The sequence below is a fragment of the Azolla caroliniana genome, unplaced genomic scaffold (assembly GCF_043228905.1).
Source record: "Azolla caroliniana isolate FFs.n. ecotype wild unplaced genomic scaffold, voAzoCaro1.0.p SCAF_2, whole genome shotgun sequence".
NCBI classification, from domain to species: Eukaryota; Viridiplantae; Streptophyta; class Polypodiopsida; order Salviniales; family Salviniaceae; genus Azolla; species Azolla caroliniana.
The window spans coordinates 6,472,845-6,492,414 of record NW_028230437.1 but is presented as its reverse complement, the minus strand read 5'-3'; the positions used below and the strand labels follow the sequence as shown (position 1 = coordinate 6,492,414).

Sequence of the window (19,570 nt, the reverse complement as noted above, 5' to 3'; positions counted from 1 at the left end):
TTTTCCATAAAAACTATGACCCGACTCCAGAACACCTTCTTGTCGACCAGATCCCACACCCAGTAACCGAACTCATCGTCGTTGTATCCAAGGAATATGCATGGCCTAGACTTCGGATCCAACTTTTCTCTCTTGTCCTTTGCAACATGCACTTATGCGAGACACCCGAACACCTTTAGATGTCGGTAAGGTACATCTTTTCCGGTCCATACTTTCTGAGGTGAGTCTCCTCCCAAGGGTACTGAGGGTGATCTGTTTATCACGTGGGTCGCCGTCGTCAGCGCCTTAGCCCAAAACGTCTTGGGTGACTTGGCATGTGCGAGCATGCTCCGGAATCTCTCCATTATGGTCCGGTTCATCCTTTTAGCCAACCCGTTTAGTTACGGCATCTTTGGCATAGTAAACTCGAGCCGGATTCCCTTTGACCGGCAATACTCCTCGAACTACCCCCGGTGTTCTCCTCCGTTATCTGCTCAAACCGCCTTCAGCTTCCAGCAAGTTTCTCTTTCCACTCTCGCGTGGAGCTCCTTGAAGATGGATAGCACCTTATCCTTCGTCTTCAATGGTGAGACCCACAGCTTCCGGCTGTGGTCATTTATGAACGTCACGAAGTACTACGATCCAGCATGTGACTTCGTGTCCACTTAACACACATCGGTATGCACCAACTCTAGTGGTGCATTCCATCTCATCAGTGGTCTTGACCAGAAGGAGGTGCGGTTTTGCTTGCCGTCCAAGAAATTGTTGCACTTCTCAAGTTGCACGTCCTTCACCAAAATGAGGTTGTCTTCGGCAAGCCTCTTCATCCCCTTCTCACTCATGTGACACAGTCTTTTGTGCCACAGCTCACCGGCAGTGTTGGATTCTACGTTCACTTCTTCCCGGCATATCCAGGCATGCATCAAGTACAGTGTGTTGACCTTCCAGGCTCGAGCCACTATTAGACTCCCTTTGCTGAAATTCATGACTCCATTCCGGATGCTACCCGTGTAGCCTTCATCATCTAGACGACCGGTTGATATTAGGTTCAGTTGAACCCCCAGAACGTGTCGGACATCCTTCAGCAGCAACTTGCATCCGGTTGATGTCCTCAACAACACATCTCCTATGCCAACAATTCGGCATGTACCTTCATTCCCCATCTGGACACAACCATGATCACCGGCTATGTAGGATGAGAAGCATTTCCGGTCCGGTGTCAGGTGGAACAACACTCCGGAATCAACAACCCACGTTGTTTCGTCACCAACAAGGTTTAACTCATTCTCTTCGGTAATGAGCATCAGTTCTTCTTCACTTGTCATGATCACCAACGTTCCCTTCCGATCCGGACCTCTCCGGTCCAAACCGTTCCGGTTCAAACTCTTCTTCGAAGTGCCGGTTTATTTCTCTTTCCGGAAATGCCGATAGTTCTTCTGGAAGTGCCCCGGCTTCCCATAGTAGAAGCAAGTAGGACTCCCCCTTGACTTCGACCTCGTCCCCGACTTGTCCCAATTTTGGGGACTCCGATACCGGCCTCTTCCTCGGTTGTGGTCATCTTCCGTGACCAAGGCCTTTGGATCGGTTCCGGACTCCCAGTCCCTCCGGTGAGCTTCTTCACCTAGCAAGCTTGATTTTACCCTTGCTAGGGACAACTATTTTCCTTCTGGCCTGGCGTTGCCCAGCGTGACAACTAACGTCTCCCAACTGTCTGAGAAGGAACCGAGCAGGAGCAATGCGAGTACCTAATCGGCGAGAGGTACTTCCAACGAGGTTGCCTGGTGTATTAGCCGTTGGAAGGCATTCATGTGCTCCACCATACTGGAGCCGTCCTAGTGCCGGAGCCTCACTAGCTTCCGGAATACCGAAACCCGATTAACAGCATTCTTGTTCTGGAACATGATGTCAATCTTCTCCCAGAGTTCATGAGCCTTGCTCTCTTCATTGAAGTTGTTGTACAGGCTCATGTCGATGAAGCAACGGATGTATGCCGTCGTCTTCATGTGCATCACCTCCCACACTGTGGCGTCGATCTTATCCAGTCTCTTGTCCCCGAACTGAACCGGCAACCAAAGATCTTTAACCACCAACATATCCCTCATCTTCGACTTCCACACTAAGTAGTTGGAGCCGGTGAGCTTGAACATGCCGCCAAACGACTCTTCCATTTCCTGTGTTGTTCGCTCTAATACCTGATTGTGAGGAATAGCGCAGAATATTTCTCAGCCACAACCAAGTCTTGAATCACTTCTATGAGAATGAAACATATTAGAAATGGGAAATGGAGAGTACACAAAGGAAATACATAGGATGTTTACATGGAAAACCCAAATAGGGAAAAACCACGGGAGCCCACGGACTCCAACTATCACTATGGGAGAAAGGTACAATCAAAGCCTCGGAGGCAGCGACCTCGAGTTCTGTATCTTCGCCAACCGGTGGTTACAATAGAGTATCTCTCTTTATCTCACACTCTCTCTCTCTCTGTCGCTCTTTGTACAACAATTACAGTAGTATGACAACAACAACCTTATACAAAGTGATAGCCCTAAGTCATATTTATACTTATATGAACTTAGGACTATTTACAAATATAGCCTCAATAGGCTTACTCAAAACATATGTACAGATATGTCTTCTCTTCCGGTTCTCACCAGGTCTCCTCCGTTTTCCGGATCTCTTTTGGTTCTCACAGGTGTCCTCTTTATTCATCACCGGATCCCATCCGGAGAGACCGTTTTCCCAACAGTTTCGACCTTGGCCCAATTGGCCCCTTCTTCCATGGCCTTGTCCTCTTCCTTTGTCGGAACTTGTATAGAGCATTTGTCCATTTGATTCATTGCCTCTTGTTTGAATGTGATTTTCTTTTACTAGTAACATCAACTAGAGATCGAAGGAGGGAGGATTCTCCCTTGCTAGGACAACCGACCTTAGTGAGCCGAACCATGGTGCTAAGTTGCCAAGGCATATCTGAACCATTTCATCATCGTCAATGTTGACGTTGATCGACTCGAGTGAGTCGCACAACTCCTTGATCTTCAAGGTGTAGTTGCCGATAGACATGTACCTTTGTTGGATGTTGTTCTACTCTTGCCGCAGTTGAAGTTTTCATGTGGTTGTGTTGGTAGCGAATATCTTTTTGAGGTTTCCCCACGCCTCTTTTGGCGTTTTGGCCTCTTGGATGTAGCCAAGCATGTGATCATGAACGCATGATGCAAGGCAGTACATCACTCGCCTCGCCACTTGCTCCCAAGCTAGGTGGTCGACATGTGTCGATTGGGTTGATTTTCCTGAGCTCCTTCAATGTAACTCCAATAGCCTTGGCCGACAAGGTATTGGTGCATCTTGTACTCCCAATATGCGAAGTTGTTTTGGTCAAGTTTCTTGGTCAGAAGAGCACTTCCCATCTGAGTATTCATGTTAAATGACTTGTTTGGATCGAGTTCTCTTCTTCTTCTCTGTGATACGAACTGTGCATGTTGTTGCCTTAACGATTGACCGGTTCTTCGTTAACGTGGGCTTAGGCACAACACACACGGATGGGCTTAGATCAAGCTACCAAACACTTTGATACCATGTAAAGAATCGGGTGTGATTCTATGCAGTGAATGTGTGTGTGTGTGTGTGTGTGTGTGTGTGTGTGTGTGTGTGTGTAAAAGAGAGAGAGAGAGAGAGAGAGAAAACACAAGGTTTACAGAAAATCAAGAAAACTGTATTAACATGAGATACCCCCTCATGAAGGAGCTAGCCTTCTTATATAGGCTCAAACCCTAGGCCCTTGTATGTTCCTTGGTTTCTTTATTTATAAAAAGTAGCCAAGTGATGAAACACTTGAAAGTTATCTCCCAACGTAGGATTAAGGCAACTCAATCATCACCCTTCATCCTTACAAATTAGCCCACGACTAAAATTACAGTTATGCTTGTAACATTTTCATTCAACCAAAACACAAATTTTTGCTTAAATAATAGAAAGTAGCCAAGTGATGAAACACTTTAAAGTTATCTCCCATCATAGGATTAAGATAACTCAATCCTCACCCTCCATTCTTACAAATTAGCCCATAACTAAGATTATGGTTATGCTCGTAACACTTTTCATCCAATCGAAACACAAATTTTTGCTTTTATATGTCTTTTGTATCTTTTTGCTTAATTCCCGTGCAATTGTAAGTAGTCAAGGTGAGACAATTTTTTTAACCTTAAACATGTATTCAACAACCATATCCATAGCCATGTTTGCTTCTCAACTTGGAGAAACTTTCTTAGAAAATTCTTTTGGAGATTTTCAAACGCTTTTTGAGATAAAAAGAGACAGTGATAGAGATAGACAAAGATTGATACACACACACACACTTTTGTTTGTTTATACACTGACACTGACGTACACACATATGTTAAGGCTACATGTAGATGAGGGTCAATAATTGGGATCATTTATGGCGGATTGCTAATACCTTGTTGTCAAATATTGTGGAGGAAAATGAAAATGAAGAAAAAGCTTACATCAATGAGGATGTGCATGATGTGGTAGTTCATCATAAGGCAGTTTTGCAATAATTTGATGTATTCTAAAATCATGTCCTTATATTTTTTTAACTGGGAAACTTTCATTCGTAAATTAGATTAAACAATGGTTGAACAAAAGTCATATCACTAGTTATTTAGATTCTAGAATATATACGTAGGACCACATGGGTTTTATGATGTCATAATCCTTTCCCTTGAAATTGAAGTGCATAGTTAAATGAAGTTATCATGCTCTTTGATAAATGATTGGTGCATGTAATGCAAAGGTCTCCCACACTAGACTATCACTTTTTGTTGAAACAAGAGTGCCCCATTTGGGTGACAATGGATTTTAAGGATACATTTTTATGGCCCCTTTTATGAGAGTTGATGAGACAAATTAGTAAAGTGTTGGTGTAAAAGAATACGTGTGCGGAAGCGTATGCGTAAATTGAAAGGCCTAGTATCAAAGTTATTGTTGATAAAGATTGTTATCATGGAAAAGACGATTCAAGGTAGGAAACAGGATAGTTTGCCCATTATTCATGATATTATTTGGCAACCGAGGGGCCGTAAAAAGCCCCTTGGCAACGACAATTTAGAAACCTTAAGAATGTGGTATATGCAACAATGGAACATGCTTTGTCTAGTTTCACGAAGTCGATTGCTCTAAAGGAGTATACATCATGCCTATGCTCGAGCTAATGTGGTACATATGAAGCTAGGGAATAAATTTATTGTAGATCCGACTACAATATTTGCAATATGTGTTCACTACTTTAAGGCGTTGCTTGGGCCGCCATGAAATTTATGATGGGATGGGATGTATTGTGCATGACACCCTTAGTTATGAATTAGATGTAGATCTCACAAAGGAGGAGGTGGAAACAATTTCATTGTCCTAGTGGTAAAAGCCCTTGTTGGGATGATGTCAAAAATAAATTTTTTAAGCAATATTCCATTTTTTTAAAGGGTTCCTTAACTTTGATGTGTCAATGTTGTTGGGATTCTAATTGCAAGCCTAATGTTTGGAGGGTTGGCTTCATTAAATTAGTTCCAAATGTGGTAAGTGATTTCACCATTGACGAGGGAATTATATATTAAGATATTTACAAAGAACTTGGCAAATAGATTATGAATATATTTGCCAAATTTGATACATCTAGCCAAATATTGTTTCATTGTATTGCATAATGTGTTGAATGTTGAAATGGCCATGGATTGTGCATGACACACTCATCAAGATTTGATTATCATGTGGTTAGATTTGGAGAGGGCTTATGATCATGTTAATTGGTCATATGTTTATAGGTTAATGCATACAATGGGCTTTGGACCACATATGTCTCATCTCATATTTTTATTAGGACAAGAAGTATGATATTTGAGTGATTGGTCAACTCCTCTATGCCAAATCCTACATTCCATGGCTATCCATGGAAATTGTAGAAACGTAGTCGTAAAATATGAAAAAATAGTCCCATAGTTCACATGCCCCTATTTTCCCAAATGGTTGTAACTTAGTTGGTAAGGTTCTTCGTTGGAGACTAGTGGTAACTTACCGTTAGAGTAAGCTAATACGGAAAAAAAAAAGAGTTAATATGGCAAATATGATTGGTGTTGTTTATCATTTTTTTGAGATCAATCCAAAAGAGGTCCAATTTTATGCATTACATGTGTATATTATGTAAGTTATAATTGCATGAATTATTCAAATGTGACCGCCCAAGATTAATACCTCTACAAATCCTTTATCACTTAGATGTTTTGACATTATCTCTTCCTCTAATGCTAACATTCAAAAAGAGTGAGCTTGAGAAGAAGGATGTGATTCCTTCACAATTATTGGTTGATGTTCATATTGTCCTCTTTAAAACTATGACCTCTTTCGCTTCTTACTTGTTGAAATTCTTGAGGGTTCCATTAGGGGAGGTTGCTCAAGTTGTGTTTGTCACTAGCTGATTTATTTCCTATATATCAACTATGTTGTAGTCCATTAACAATGCTATGTCTTTTGTAACTAACTTATCTATATTGCCACCCCCCTTAACATTGTGTAGGCCCAACAAGTACCAGTCTAAACCTAGGTTATTGTCAATCCAAACTTTGAGCTTGATCTAAACAATAATTGAGCAAACTTGGATCATGCTAGATTTCCATTTGACAAAATGTTTTGTGTAGATTTCCATCCAAACACAAAGTGAAAGTAACCTCATTTATTTTTGGGATAATAGAAAGAAAGAAAGTTGAATAGTTAGATAATAAACACATAAAACGGAGCAAAGAGACAACAAAAATATATTGAAAAAGCAAATCATCGGTACATTGTACAACTATGAGGCCTAGTCAGGGACGACAACCTTTCCCTCTCAACAATTCCAAGTAAATATAAGGATCAAGATCAAATACTAAATTCTAGGAGGGTGAAACTCCAAAAATAAATACACCCGAATTTTCCTTCATTTCCCCAAAATGCCCCTCCACATTCAATTTTTCCCTAGATTTGCTTGATTGGCCCTCTACAAAGGAAAGGAAAAAGAGACGAACCCGAACAGTGCACAACTATTGAAAGAGCGCATGCCATTGTGGAGAAGGGTATTACTCAAATAACACATAAAGTTATAGCAGGGGTGGGGGTTGATGGAGAAAGGTATTACTCAAATAGCACAGAGATCCATGGTGAATGGGAATGATGTAACAAGAGAGAACAATGGCGTGTGTCAGAACTAATGGAGTAGAGAGTTCCAAATTTGGGCCTGAAAAAGCTATTTTTCAAATACAAGGGAGAGAGGGAGCCGAAAGATACAAACCGAAAGCCTCGAGGGTTCGATCGTTGCCGGGGGCATGCGTGTCAGAAATAAAGAGAAGTGAAGAGGGGGGGGATTTGGATAGGCAGGGGCATTTGGGAATTAAAAGAAAATCTCAAAGGCAGGGGAGGGGCATTTGGGGAATTACAAGAAATCCTCAAAGGCAGGCTTTGCTTTGGGCGATTTCTTCCTCTTATGAATCTGCTCGACTGAAAGAAAAACCTTATCCAGCCAATGGCTATGGCGTCTATCTCTGTTCTTCCATCTTCAGGGTTAAGAACCAGCTTTAATGGCGAGAGGATCAACACCACCCCCAGAACAGATTCTATGGCTAGTCCAAATCCAGGGTTTTCTATAACAAGAATAGAATGCAAAGAGTCTAGGATTGGCAAGAAACCCGTGCCTGTTCCTAAAGGGGTAACTGCCTCTTTGGAAAACCAGACACTCCATGTGAAAGGTCCTCTTGGTGAACTAACGCAAAACTATCCTCGTGAGATTAAGCTTCAATATGATCCCTCTGGAATAATTACCGTATCGAGAGCTATGGATACTAGAAAAGCTCAACAAATGCATGGTCTCTTCAGGTATGGATTGTTCATTTCTGTTCTTTCCACTTCCTATGCATATATAAAATGTCTTCTTTTTTCAGTGTTGTGCGGTCGGAAACAATGTAAAGTCAATTTTTCTTCAATAAACTATTTTGTCACAAATTAAGTCGAGGTCTTGTTGGGTGCATGTTTTCAGATCAGAAATATGTAAAATGTAGCTAAGTGTAAGGTCATGTTGAGTACGAGTAACATAAAATTCAGGTTTTTCACACTCTTTTTTGGTGTTTTTGTGTGTTTTGGGATTGGAACCCAATAAAATAACCAATCGAAAACCAACGTAGATTAACAAATATATGCTAAATTCAGGTTTTGCACCATTGTCAGTATTTCCTGGTCAGATACAAAATATCATCATGATTATAAATTAGATGTGAAGTTTAAGGTGTTTTTTAGTATTTTTGGATTGGAAACAAGGTAAATTAGCTAATCAAAGCTATTTTGATTAACAAGTAGATGGTAACTGGAGGTCTTTTACACTATTTCTTCATTTTCTCAGTATCCTTTTGGGTTCAATAAAATAGTCGTTGAAATATCATCTTGATTAACAAATGGAGTGTAAGTCTACGGACAGTGTCAAGAACATAGCTATACTGAAGTAGTAAATGCACATCCTTTATGTTAGAAATGGAGGAAAGAAACAATGGAAAAATGTAACCCACATGTAAATGTGCCTATAACTTTTGACACACTTGATCAAAGCTTAATATACCTTTGAAAAGACACATATTAATGTAACTCGTGTGGGATGGCATTCATCTTTTTGTAATATTAGCAAAAACAAATGTAGAGAAGATTCTCGTAGTGCTCAGCTTTTTTGTGTTTCGTTGTTTCTGTATAACAGAACATTAACCGACAATATGCTCGTGGGAGTATCCAAGGGATTTGAAAAGAAGCTACAATTAATTGGGGTAGGTTACCGTGCCACCATCGAGAAAAATGAACTAGTAATGAACTTAGGTTTTTCACATCAAGTACGAATCCAGATTCCGGAAGGTATTTCAGTTAAAGTGGAAGAGAACACAAAACTTACAATTAATGGAAGAGACAAATGTGCCATTGGTGATTTCTCAGCCTCTGTAAGGAAATGGCGTCCTCCTGAGCCTTATAAGGGTAAGGGAATCAAATATGCTGATGAGGTTATTCGTAGAAAGGAGGGTAAAGCAGGCAAAAAGAAGTAAACACCAATTCTTTTTTTCTTCGTTTCTCTCTATTTTGTGCTTTCCTTATAATTTTTAGTCCCACCCAAGATAAATTAATTAATGAAGCAAACAAAGCAGTTTTCAATGTTAGCTATTGTACTTCAGTAATTCTCTTGTATTGTCCTGCGGAATATTTTTGAAACATTTAAAGCCAGCCGAAAAAGTACTCCCTGGATTATTTCTCATGTGTTATATTTTTAAGAATTTGAATTGTCATGGTGTCCTCAACCAATGATGGGGCTCTAAGACGCTTATGAGGACCCTAATCATTGAAAATCTTGTCTAGTGGCTTGCAACATTGTAGGATCTGATACAAATGCTTCTTACGGTTTCCAGTAAGATAAAAGAAACTGTACTTCATTATAGATTTGACCATAACTTGCAGTTATGCTAATGCATCTTGAAATTATTCATATCTCTCAAATTTGAACGACAGGAATCTTTTTCACGTTTTGGAATGAGGAATATGTACTAATAGAATCAGCACTTTCCAGTAAGATAAAAGAAACTGTACTTCATTACAAAATTGACCATAACTTGCAGATATGCTAATGCATCTTGAAATTATGCATGGCTCTCAAATTTGAACAGGAATCTTTTTCACATTTTGGAATGAGGAATATGGACTAATAGAATCAGGTTTCCAATTGAATACTGATTGCATAAGCATTCACATAGAAAATTTCTCTGGATAAGATTGAACTTAAGCATATCATTTAACTTAAGCATTCCATACATACAATTTTGCATATATACAGAAGGTACAGTAAAATGTGGGGTTCAACATGGTGTGAATGGGTGTGCAATCAAAATCAATTTTACGGAAGATGATTGCTTTTATTAAACTGGTAAAGATTTTTGACACTCTTTCATAAGAAATACAATATATAGCTTTGCTTAAGAATGAAAGGTTTCTCATATTCCAGACAATAATATTGACACATCATTAAAGAGTACTTTATTTATTTATGAAAAATATACACATGAACATACATACCATGGATGGTAAATATATTCTAGTGCAAAAACAAGTCACATATGGCACACATCCAAGTAATCAATAACTTTCTTGCACAATAATATTAGTACAATTGTGTTTCTCACACCTACAGTCAGTGTGAATTCTCAACCAAATCTACAACTTCGCACAATTATCAACACCACCAGTGCTAATTCACAGACAGACCAGTGTTGATGCTATCCAAGGTTCCACACCATTTGACAACATTATAAGGGAAGAATTGTCGACAGCATCATCACTAGATCGCATTTTCCAAAAGACTAAAAAAGTCGGTTACTGACTTTGTTGCAACCTCTCACCGAAAAAACAAATCTGTTCACATTATCTAGTGAAGGTGAAATAAAAAAACCAGCAAAAACAATGTCAATGATTAAAACAATGGAATGAATAAATTTTGTTCTTGTATGTCTTCAAGATAGAGTTTAATGCACACTTCATAGCTATGCCAAGCTCACCACATAAGTTAGTGTGGTAATCAGTTTATGAGGGGGATATGGAGCTCCCCAAATTACGCTATTATTTACACATTATCTTTTAACAGCCCATTCCCTTAAATGTACATCTTGTGTGTGTTGTGTTCATTTCTTGCAAAAGGAGCCTGATCCCTTCTAATTTTCTTGATTTGTTTACAAAATATTTTCTACATTTACTCAAATTTGCATATAATGATTAGTATTACTTTATAGATAGGGTTGATGCTGGTGTTTAAGAAGAGAATCACAATTTTGCACATTGGAAACTTGCAGATTTTCCTCGGTTCTATTCATCACCTACATTCTATAGCATAATTAACGTAGTTTTCTTCTCAATAAAAGACCCATGACAATGGCTTCCTGGTTTTATATCGCTGCTAGAATGTAAGAGTATAATTCCTTGTGCTCTATGGTCCCTTTCCTGTTTTCATTGTAAAGATCTCCTTGGCTACCTAACGTTTGCTCTTTAATATCCTTGATTGATCTTAGATTTTTTGAAGTATTCAATATTTAATCCCTCCAAAATGGGAATCTTTTGTCACTACATAATGAATGAAACAGCTACCCAAACATTGAAAGACAGCCCACACGTCAAAGTTCCAATGCATTTGACAAGCAATGCTAAGTAACTACATAATAAGATGTATTCAGTCAACTATTATTGTAATTGAGAAGTAAATATACACACCAATTCCAATCAAGTCAAGCTGAACTGCCAAAGGTCAACCTCAATGTCAACCTCCTGCTTCTTATGAAATCTATACAGCGCAGGTAAGTCATAGCGTAGCTGAAAAAACATAAGAACAAGAAATATACATTTTCATTAAGGTTTTCTACATGGTCATGTATCATTATAAACTCTTAATAATCACAAGAGTGGATTAAATATCCCTCTTTAATATGTACATTACAATTTCTTATAAAAGTACATAAACACAACGTGCAGGCACCAAACCTTGTACCATGTTTATTATACAAAGCATTGTATCTACCAGTAAGGTTGTAGGTCTAAGTTTTTCCTTGGGGCATAGATGAGGTGAAAATATACGCATACATGCCATGTGATCACCCAACCAATAAGGAAATAGGTCCATGTGTAGATGTTTTCTCCTTGGAACAGAGATTAGATAGAAATATAAACATGTGTATGAGTAAGCCTAAAGCATGAACACCAAATAGAGCCATGTGGCCACACTTCCTAGCATGGGTCAACATATATAAACACCTAATATGACTCCAACTCAGACTACTGGGGTTTCTTGAAGGAGAAATGATTTACAGCATTCAGATAGAGGATTTTGAGAAAGAGATACACTATCTCTTTTTGTCGTTTCAGAAACTAGTAGGTTTTCTGGTATTTTTGGAAATTAATGAGGAGAATCTTGATATATTCGAGTACCAATTGTACTTCCATGATTAGATGGTTATTTATAATGCAATAGTTCCATGAGTAGATTATTCCAGGTGAAATCCAATTGCAAATAAATATCTCCCTCTCGAATTCTATAAACTACAAAGTTTACTTTCAGTATTTCTTTTCACTAATTAAAAGGGTATTTGTGATATTTTCCATTGTTCTGATACACGTTTTTTTACCTTAACCCCAACATACTAGTGAGCTATACTTTACTTAACAGAATGTGAATATATGAAATTCTCTAAGATGTGACACACCATGAAATCATAACACTCAAAAGAAACCTCTAGTTTTCTTCCAAGTATCCGTCCATTGCTCAGTGCTGTATCATCTTCCACTGCAGTTTAATTCACATAAGGAATCAACAAGAAACCTTAAGACTATAAAATCATACCTCACAAAGTACCTCCGCAGTTTTTGCTCCTAATTCACGCAAAGCAACACGTTTGACATACTGTCAATAACCACAAATTAGTCCTGAGGATAGCATCGATATAACTATCCAACAACACTAAATCATTATGACAAAAAATATGCATCTTACATTCAGAATTTTCTACTCTTTTTACGTTCATTTAATTAGTGCACACTTGCATTTAAATGCAGATCAACCCCCAAAATGATGCCCATAGTGATACAACAATTTGTGGTATTTGCTCTTATTACAAGAATATTGTTTTGAAAGATGTAAAAGAAGTGACGATAAAATGACAGTTTTCTGAAATATCTGAAGGCAGTGATATAGAAACTAAAACCAATTATGGGCTTTAACACAGATGAGAGATTAAAGATAGCAGATGCAAGTTCTGCAAAACAAAAGCCCACTACCTAAAAAAACTGTACAAGGCACATATATGTGTGTCCTATTCGAGATACAAAGAATATGCTCTTAGAAGAAGAGCTTTAAATGCTGATGGGACAGCTAAGTCATGGTCTCATAAATACCATTCCGTGTACAAAATATTCTTTTAAGAGTTATAGTACTATTCTAAAAACGAGACTGTACAAAACGTTTATCTAGTTTAATAGGAGCAACCTAAGGGCCTTTAATCCTAACAAAAGAGCATATATATGTGTTATATACTTTAGCTAGGAAAACCATGTAATCATCTAGGTTTGGTAGCATTTTAGAATGCACGATGGATGTTTTTTGGAAACATCATAAGATAAATCCCATTATACATCTCATGCATATTACGCAGTGCCAAATAATAGGAAAAGAAGTTTATACCATTGACTATTCACTTTCTTTGCCAGATTGCATTTCAACAATATTGAAGACAGTCATCAATATCAAAATTAATTGTAGGTATACTTTTCATAGAAGATGATATTATGAAATTTGCATTTACAGAGCATCGTAAATGCAATGGAGAAACAAATGATAGTATGAAATGAGCATGCATTTCAAGGTAGCATCTATGTTTTTTGTTATAATTAAGCTGCAAATCTCTCCATATTTACTATTGTACACTAGTCCTGATTTCCCTTTAATTCAGCCAGCCAGTTATGTGTGATCTTTTCTTGCTTTTTCTCAAACAGTTTCCATTAGCAAACCAGATCAAATTAATTAAGAACATGAATTTGGGCATCAATTCAATATTTTGCTGTAAGAAATCTCTGAAAATACTCACATCTCGGGTAGACGTTTTGTGCAAGGAGTAAATTCTTGATTCTGCAATCTGCACACATCAGAATGAATGCACCAAAAAAATCACAATTTATTAGAATAGACCAAATCAGGAATAAATACTTGATTATACAAATCGTACATCAGAATGGATGAGTCAAATAGAATGCTCCATTTTATGTAAAAAAATATCAAATATCTATCCAACAGCACAAACTACACTATTTGGCAACGTACAAACATATTACCAAATTAGAATATATATCACAATATTATTCAATAATCCCTTAACAAGCGATTTAAAAACAATTGAATACAGGATCCGGCTGCATCTGGGGTCACAACCCACATTATATATACATGCTAATGATATATTATTCAACCGTCCAACTTTGTACAGCTAAGCATACTTCAACAATGTACCTCAAGTAGATATACATCATGCAGGTTTAAAGTAATATATAATGAATTATAATAGTTTCTTGATCTTTAAATTTACATGTCCATATCCTAAACTCAATTAGGTAAATACCAAAGGTGTAAAAAAACCTGGAATGCAGAGGAAAGAAATATCATATCAGCACCCTTTCTCCTAGTACCAAATGGCGGGTTCATAACAACCGTATCAACTTTCCACCCTGTAACCAACAGAATGCATCAGTGAAAAGGAAAGGTTTTAGGATAAAATAACTTACAAATCCCTCATCAGAAAATAGAATGGAAACAAGCATGCCGAATATAATGCATTTGAATAATATGATTGGGAAGAAATACTGCCAGACAGACTATTAAGAAGTTTGGGAAACCAGAATACCCCAAACTTTTTAACACAGTACCCAAGAGTTTTCAAAAATAATCAGAACACTCCGAAGTAGCACAAAACATTACTACTACAGAAGGGCACTCTGGTAGTTCTTAAAACCAAAGGGTATTTTAATGTTTTACCCTAAGATGTTTTGTAGCAGTCTCAAGTAAAGATAGAAAAAAAAAGACCAAATTAACCTAAATGTTTGGACAATTATCAGAATACCCCTTGAGTGTATTCTGGTAACTGACCAACACACCTGTATGGGTAATGTCAGACCCTTTAGAAGATAGAGCTAATGTAGATGTATAGTCTTGGACAAGCACTTAACTTTTGTGTTTTCCTTCCTCATTCCATCTCTAAGTTTCAACTATACTCGAAACAAACTATGGTGGAATAACCGTAAAAGTATGGCTATTAAATAAATACCCATAATGGCAATAGATCAGCTAGCAAAACAAGGAAAGGGGAGTGTATTTATGATACCATCTTGGGAACTTCTTTGCAGTACCTCTCAATTCTCAAAAAGATCCTTCAACTGAATTAGCAATCAATTATGTTACAATTCTACCCTCCAGACTTATAAACGATGTGTTCCCTCTCCATCAAGACAACCTGATATCCCCCATTTTTTACAGCATCACTTAGCTGCAACTTACAAATTTACCCAAAACAATTTGGGAAGAACGCCAGAAGACCGCAAATTTTAATAGATATTAGCAGAATACCCCTGAGTTTTTCAACTATTTACCATTATACAGGAGTTATAGTCATGTTTTGAAAACTTACGGGGTATTCTTGTAGTATCTAAAAAAGTTAGCAACAGTTTGGAGTTTTTCCTAAACAATCTTGATGTATATCTAGCAATCTGAAGACCCATTTTTACCAAACTTTCCTTGAGGTTGAAATTTGAGGCTAACTCGAAGAAAAAAGATTAAGAGACATGAAGAGACAAACAGCCTTCACACCAGCATATAGGCTAAAGACATAGAAAATGCTTTAAGAAAATGTTAAAACCAAAGTATTCCCCTTAAATGATAGACTGAAGGAGGTTCCTATATTATCATAATTAATATTGTATGAAATACATATCATGAAAAACAAAGGCTACGTACTACTAGTCAGAGCATAATATATCCACAATTTGAATGGACGCTCAGATATGTGTTTCTATATCATGTAACCTACTTTTCAAAAACTTTTAGTAAAACAAAGAGGAATCTTTTTTTGTAGAGAGTGTAAAATATACTACCTTTAAGATTACATTCGGCAATATTTCCTTGTATTAAGTCCAATTCCACCTGTGATAAGTTATAAATGGTAAGCCCACAATTTCTAACCTTAAACATATCCAGTCCTGTACATAAGATTCACCTCCAAGTCGCTTGCATTTTCTGAGGCTAATGCCAACGCTTCACTATCAATGTCAATTCCAATCACATGTCTGCATGCAAATTTCCGTCAAAGAAAATGAAATAGTTCACAAAAAGTTATAGCAACCGGAGGACATCTCATTTACAAAGAAAAACACATCAAAATTTTTAGTATGATAAAGATATATGACTGATAGGTAGCCTCGTACAGACAATAAAAGGGCCAAGAACAATACAGTGACAACAGTTATATGACTACAAGAAAAAAACAAAAACTTCACATTTCTGGACTTGAACACACTACCTAGAATACATAAATTGCTTCAACAAAAACTTGAAAACTGAATATAGATAGGTCCAAAGTATTTTGTCAAAATTGTGATTACTCATGATAGAAAGAAATTGTTTCTCCGTGTGCCATGAGATCATATTAATACAAAATAGCATGTAAATCAATCCACAATATTAATCATAAAGACTTGAGAAACTCTTATAATCAATCCGCAAGAGCACATAAATCACTATAAAATTTTAGTAAATCACTTTGACAAAGACAATGATAAATAAACGGAAAATATAAGCATTATATATAGACAGTCTGAAACAAGCGTTATTACTCTGCTGATAGCAATGATGCTGCCACACTCAATGTTCCGCAACCACAGCCAAGATCAGCAACCACTTTACCACAGATGTCGCTATAAGAATTTTCAGCCTATATGCTCATGACATAAATTACGTAGCAAAGAAAGGTCATAAAAAATGTCAATGAATTACAAGAAATTAATTTTTGTTAACGTGGTACCAAACAAACAAACCAAATCTATGTTTCATTATTTCTATACCATATACAACATCCTAGATGCAATGTGAGCACCAGTTGAGTATTGTTCAAGTTCAATCTGGAATCACAAACAATAAGAATCAAATCAACCAAAGATGAAGACAGATATGTTTTGTTGGAAAAACCAACAAGGTCTCCAGCTCAAATAAATGGTTCCAACAAAATTAAGAATAAAGAAAAACATAAGGAAGATGAGTAAGAACAAAAATGTTTCCTTGAAAGAAAAAGAAGACAGCAAGGTCTTTAACTCAAAATGGTTTCAACTATATTGAGAATCAAAAATCATAACAGACATAAAAAGAAAAACCCCAGAAACCAAAAGTGTCTTTATTGAGAATAAACCCCAACGGGATCTCTAGCTAAAATGGTCCCATCTATATTCGCAAACAAAAACATTACAATGATTAAGAAAAACCCATGAAAGTGTTTTATTGGGGAGAAAACAGAAACTAGCTATATCGCAAACAATAATCTTTATCCAATCACCCAAGTCTTGTGGTATTGTGATAACAAAGATGAAAGGCATAGTTTGTTATACACTTAACATATAAAAGCAAAATGCAGAACCATGATTGGGATAAGCTGCTATCACCTTTTGACCAAACAAATCAAAATAATTTTGACAAACACCTTGGGCATTTTCTTTTAATTGTATATTGTTGAATTGACTCTCTAAAAATAATAACCTCATTAAGAGAAAAAATAAAAACAACAACAAAAGAAACAGGATATTTCGGCAAAAACTGGAAATTTAGTGAAATCGGTAGTAATAAAACACCTACAAACTGAAAAGCAAATATGTAAAAATTTAGCCATTTCTTTTAACTTTTTATGGGGGTCGTTGGCGTTCCATTTTTAACAATTCTTTTCATTTTGTCTCCCACACCTTAGCTAAAACAATGCACAAAATTCCGTGTTTTTTCAGAGCATAAAATTTTAGAAGTCATAATAAACTGTAAAATATGTCGTAAAAGAAATCAAGAAATCAAATTGATGGGAAACCCTCAGCATTAAAAAGGACGAAGAAAAAAGTTCCACTTACCTTAGGGTTTTGGAACTGGATAAGCTGAGAAATCATTGATTCTAGCTGTTTAAGCTTCATCTTACACGATACTGAAGAAGGCGACTTACTAGAAGAAGAGATGGCAAGGCATTCTTCTGAGATATACATACAACAGAAGGACAAAGCCTCACTCTGTTTTCTGGGTTTTTGTTAATTACACAGATAGGCCTCTCTTCTTCATGTGCTACTACTACAGCAAAGTGGGGGAAAGGGGAGAGAGCCAAATATTTTGGATATTTCCCATGCATACCCCTATGTGTTTTACAGAATTATAGAATCTGCGCATGTGTCGGTAAAGCTTGGAATTGGAAATGTCTGGAGGTGGTTTCGGTTTCTTTAGTGTCACAATGAAACCGATTCCCTTTTCTTGGAGATGATGCGAGAAATTGATCCCATGAATGATTTGGTAGTTTTTGTCTTAGATCTTGCAGTAGTATAAGTTCCATTGGCTTTTTCTTGATTTTTCGATTCCACTTTTTATCCATAGAAAATGAACGATGATCCGTGTCCGCTTGATTAATCACCAATCCTCTCTAGCTTCCACCACCCATGTTAGAGATTATTTATAATGTAAGCATAAAACAAGGAAAATAGATAAGATGGTCAAGAGAAAGAGAGCGAGAAAGAAGGTCATGACGTCGGTATTTGTGCACACTCACCACAAGATCATAGTCTCAACATTATCGAATAATGTGTCCAATGAGGATAGCTAGACCTCATATTTATAACTAGACATAAGGCCCTTATGCAAGCTCACACTTGGCCCTTTAGGGTTGTTTCAATCCCTAGGAATAAAGGTAACCTTCCCTTATATAAACTCGCATTTAACCTTCAAACTTTAATCCTACGGTACAAACTACCACTACATAAATTATGGTTACACCCCTAACAACCTAGCATTTCATCTAGCCACCATCCAACCCCAAATGAGCTCAACACTTTCCTGATTGCCAAGGGCTATCAATCTTCCTCAAATATCACATCCACGATATTTCAATATTAGGTTGACCTACATGAATGGTCTCTTTATGTTGATTGCATTTACATTTCTTAATTAGAGAGATTTCTGTTACACAGATTATGCCAATCTTTTTTGAGCAATTTATATGCATAAAGATATTGGCACCCACAACATGCCATGGAAACATTAGATAGCTCATAGTTATGTGGATTTTAAGGAAGTAGAGAATATAGTTCTATGCAATGAAGCAATTTAATTAGAATAGGTGTTTGTATTATGTGTAAGTGACAATATACCAGACAATATACCAAAGGTAAAAACTTGTATTAATAAAACATTTGTCGACAATTGATTGGAAGCCTCATCTATCTCACGGTCACTCGACCCGACCTCAGCTATCCGGTCGGGCTCCTTAGCCAATTCATGCAAACTCCACGAGATATTCATTTAGATTGTGCTAAGGGAGTGTTATGATACATGAGTGGATGGACTACAAAATTCTCTATAAGTCAACCACACCAATTCGACTCGAAGGATATACAAATGCTGATTGGGCAGGCTACAGAGCCGACCGATGATTGACCTCAAGATTCATCTTCTCTCTCGGAAGTGGAGCCATCTCTTGGAGTAGCAAGAAGTAGCCAACCGTCGCACTTTCGCGCATAGAGATCGAATACAGGGGCGTTGTTGTAGCTGCATGTTAAGCCATATGGCTCAAGAGGATACTTAAGGATTTGGACGTCTCCAACAACGATCCAGTCTTGCTTTGTTACGACAATCTCAACAGTATCCATCTTGCTTGAAACCCTATCTTCCATGCTTGAACAAAGCACATTGACGTGCACTATCACTTCATCCGAGAACGTGTCCTTACAAGGGATG

At 37.3% G+C, this 19,570-nt stretch overlaps 2 protein-coding genes across 5 annotated transcripts; one reads left to right on the top strand and one right to left on the bottom strand.

The window, feature by feature from the left end:
• Positions 1–7,476: 7,476 nt before the first annotated feature.
• Positions 7,477–9,286, top strand: LOC147867234 (large ribosomal subunit protein uL6c-like). Its single transcript, XM_087315030.1, has 2 exons — positions 7,477–7,878; positions 8,744–9,286. The coding sequence occupies exons 1-2, from the start codon at positions 7,529–7,531 to the stop codon at positions 9,078–9,080; spliced, it is 687 nt and encodes a 228-aa protein (XP_087171156.1). The 5' UTR covers positions 7,477–7,528; the 3' UTR covers positions 9,081–9,286.
• An 854-nt stretch (positions 9,287–10,140) lies between these two features.
• Positions 10,141–17,852, bottom strand: LOC147867233 (S-adenosyl-L-methionine-dependent methyltransferases superfamily protein). 4 transcript variants are annotated; one of them, XM_087315025.1, is made up of 10 exons: positions 17,707–17,852; positions 16,666–16,722; positions 16,438–16,535; positions 15,822–15,891; positions 15,700–15,748; positions 14,192–14,280; positions 13,647–13,694; positions 12,407–12,466; positions 11,280–11,382; positions 10,141–10,416 (listed from the first exon to the last, which is right to left on the bottom strand). In XM_087315025.1, the coding sequence occupies exons 1-9, from the start codon at positions 17,833–17,835 to the stop codon at positions 11,293–11,295; spliced, it is 690 nt and encodes a 229-aa protein (XP_087171151.1). In that variant the 5' UTR covers positions 17,836–17,852; the 3' UTR covers positions 10,141–10,416; positions 11,280–11,292. The 4 variants fall into 4 exon arrangements, with proteins under 4 accessions (XP_087171151.1, XP_087171153.1, XP_087171152.1 ...); XM_087315027.1 differs by having other exon boundaries at positions 10,141–10,447; positions 11,284–11,382; XM_087315026.1 differs by having other exon boundaries at positions 10,141–10,434; positions 11,284–11,382.
• Between the last annotated feature and the right edge of the window lie 1,718 nt (positions 17,853–19,570).

Excerpts from the sequence above, each read along its gene's own strand:
- LOC147867234 (XM_087315030.1), top strand. The coding sequence starts at position 7,529 with ATGGCTATGGCGTCTATCTCTGTTCTTCCATCTTCAGGGTTAAGAACC. Across the intron at positions 7,879-8,743 it reads CAAATGCATGGTCTCTTCAG|AACATTAACCGACAATATGC; the intron begins GTATGGATTGTT and ends TCTGTATAACAG.
- LOC147867233 (XM_087315025.1), bottom strand. The coding sequence starts at position 17,835 with ATGTATATCTCAGAAGAATGCCTTGCCATCTCTTCTTCTAGTAAGTCG. Across the intron at positions 16,723-17,706 it reads TCCAGTTCCAAAACCCTAAG|ATTGAACTTGAACAATACTC; the intron begins GTAAGTGGAACT and ends TTGTGATTCCAG. Across the intron at positions 15,749-15,821 it reads AAAATGCAAGCGACTTGGAG|GTGGAATTGGACTTAATACA; the intron begins GTGAATCTTATG and ends AACTTATCACAG.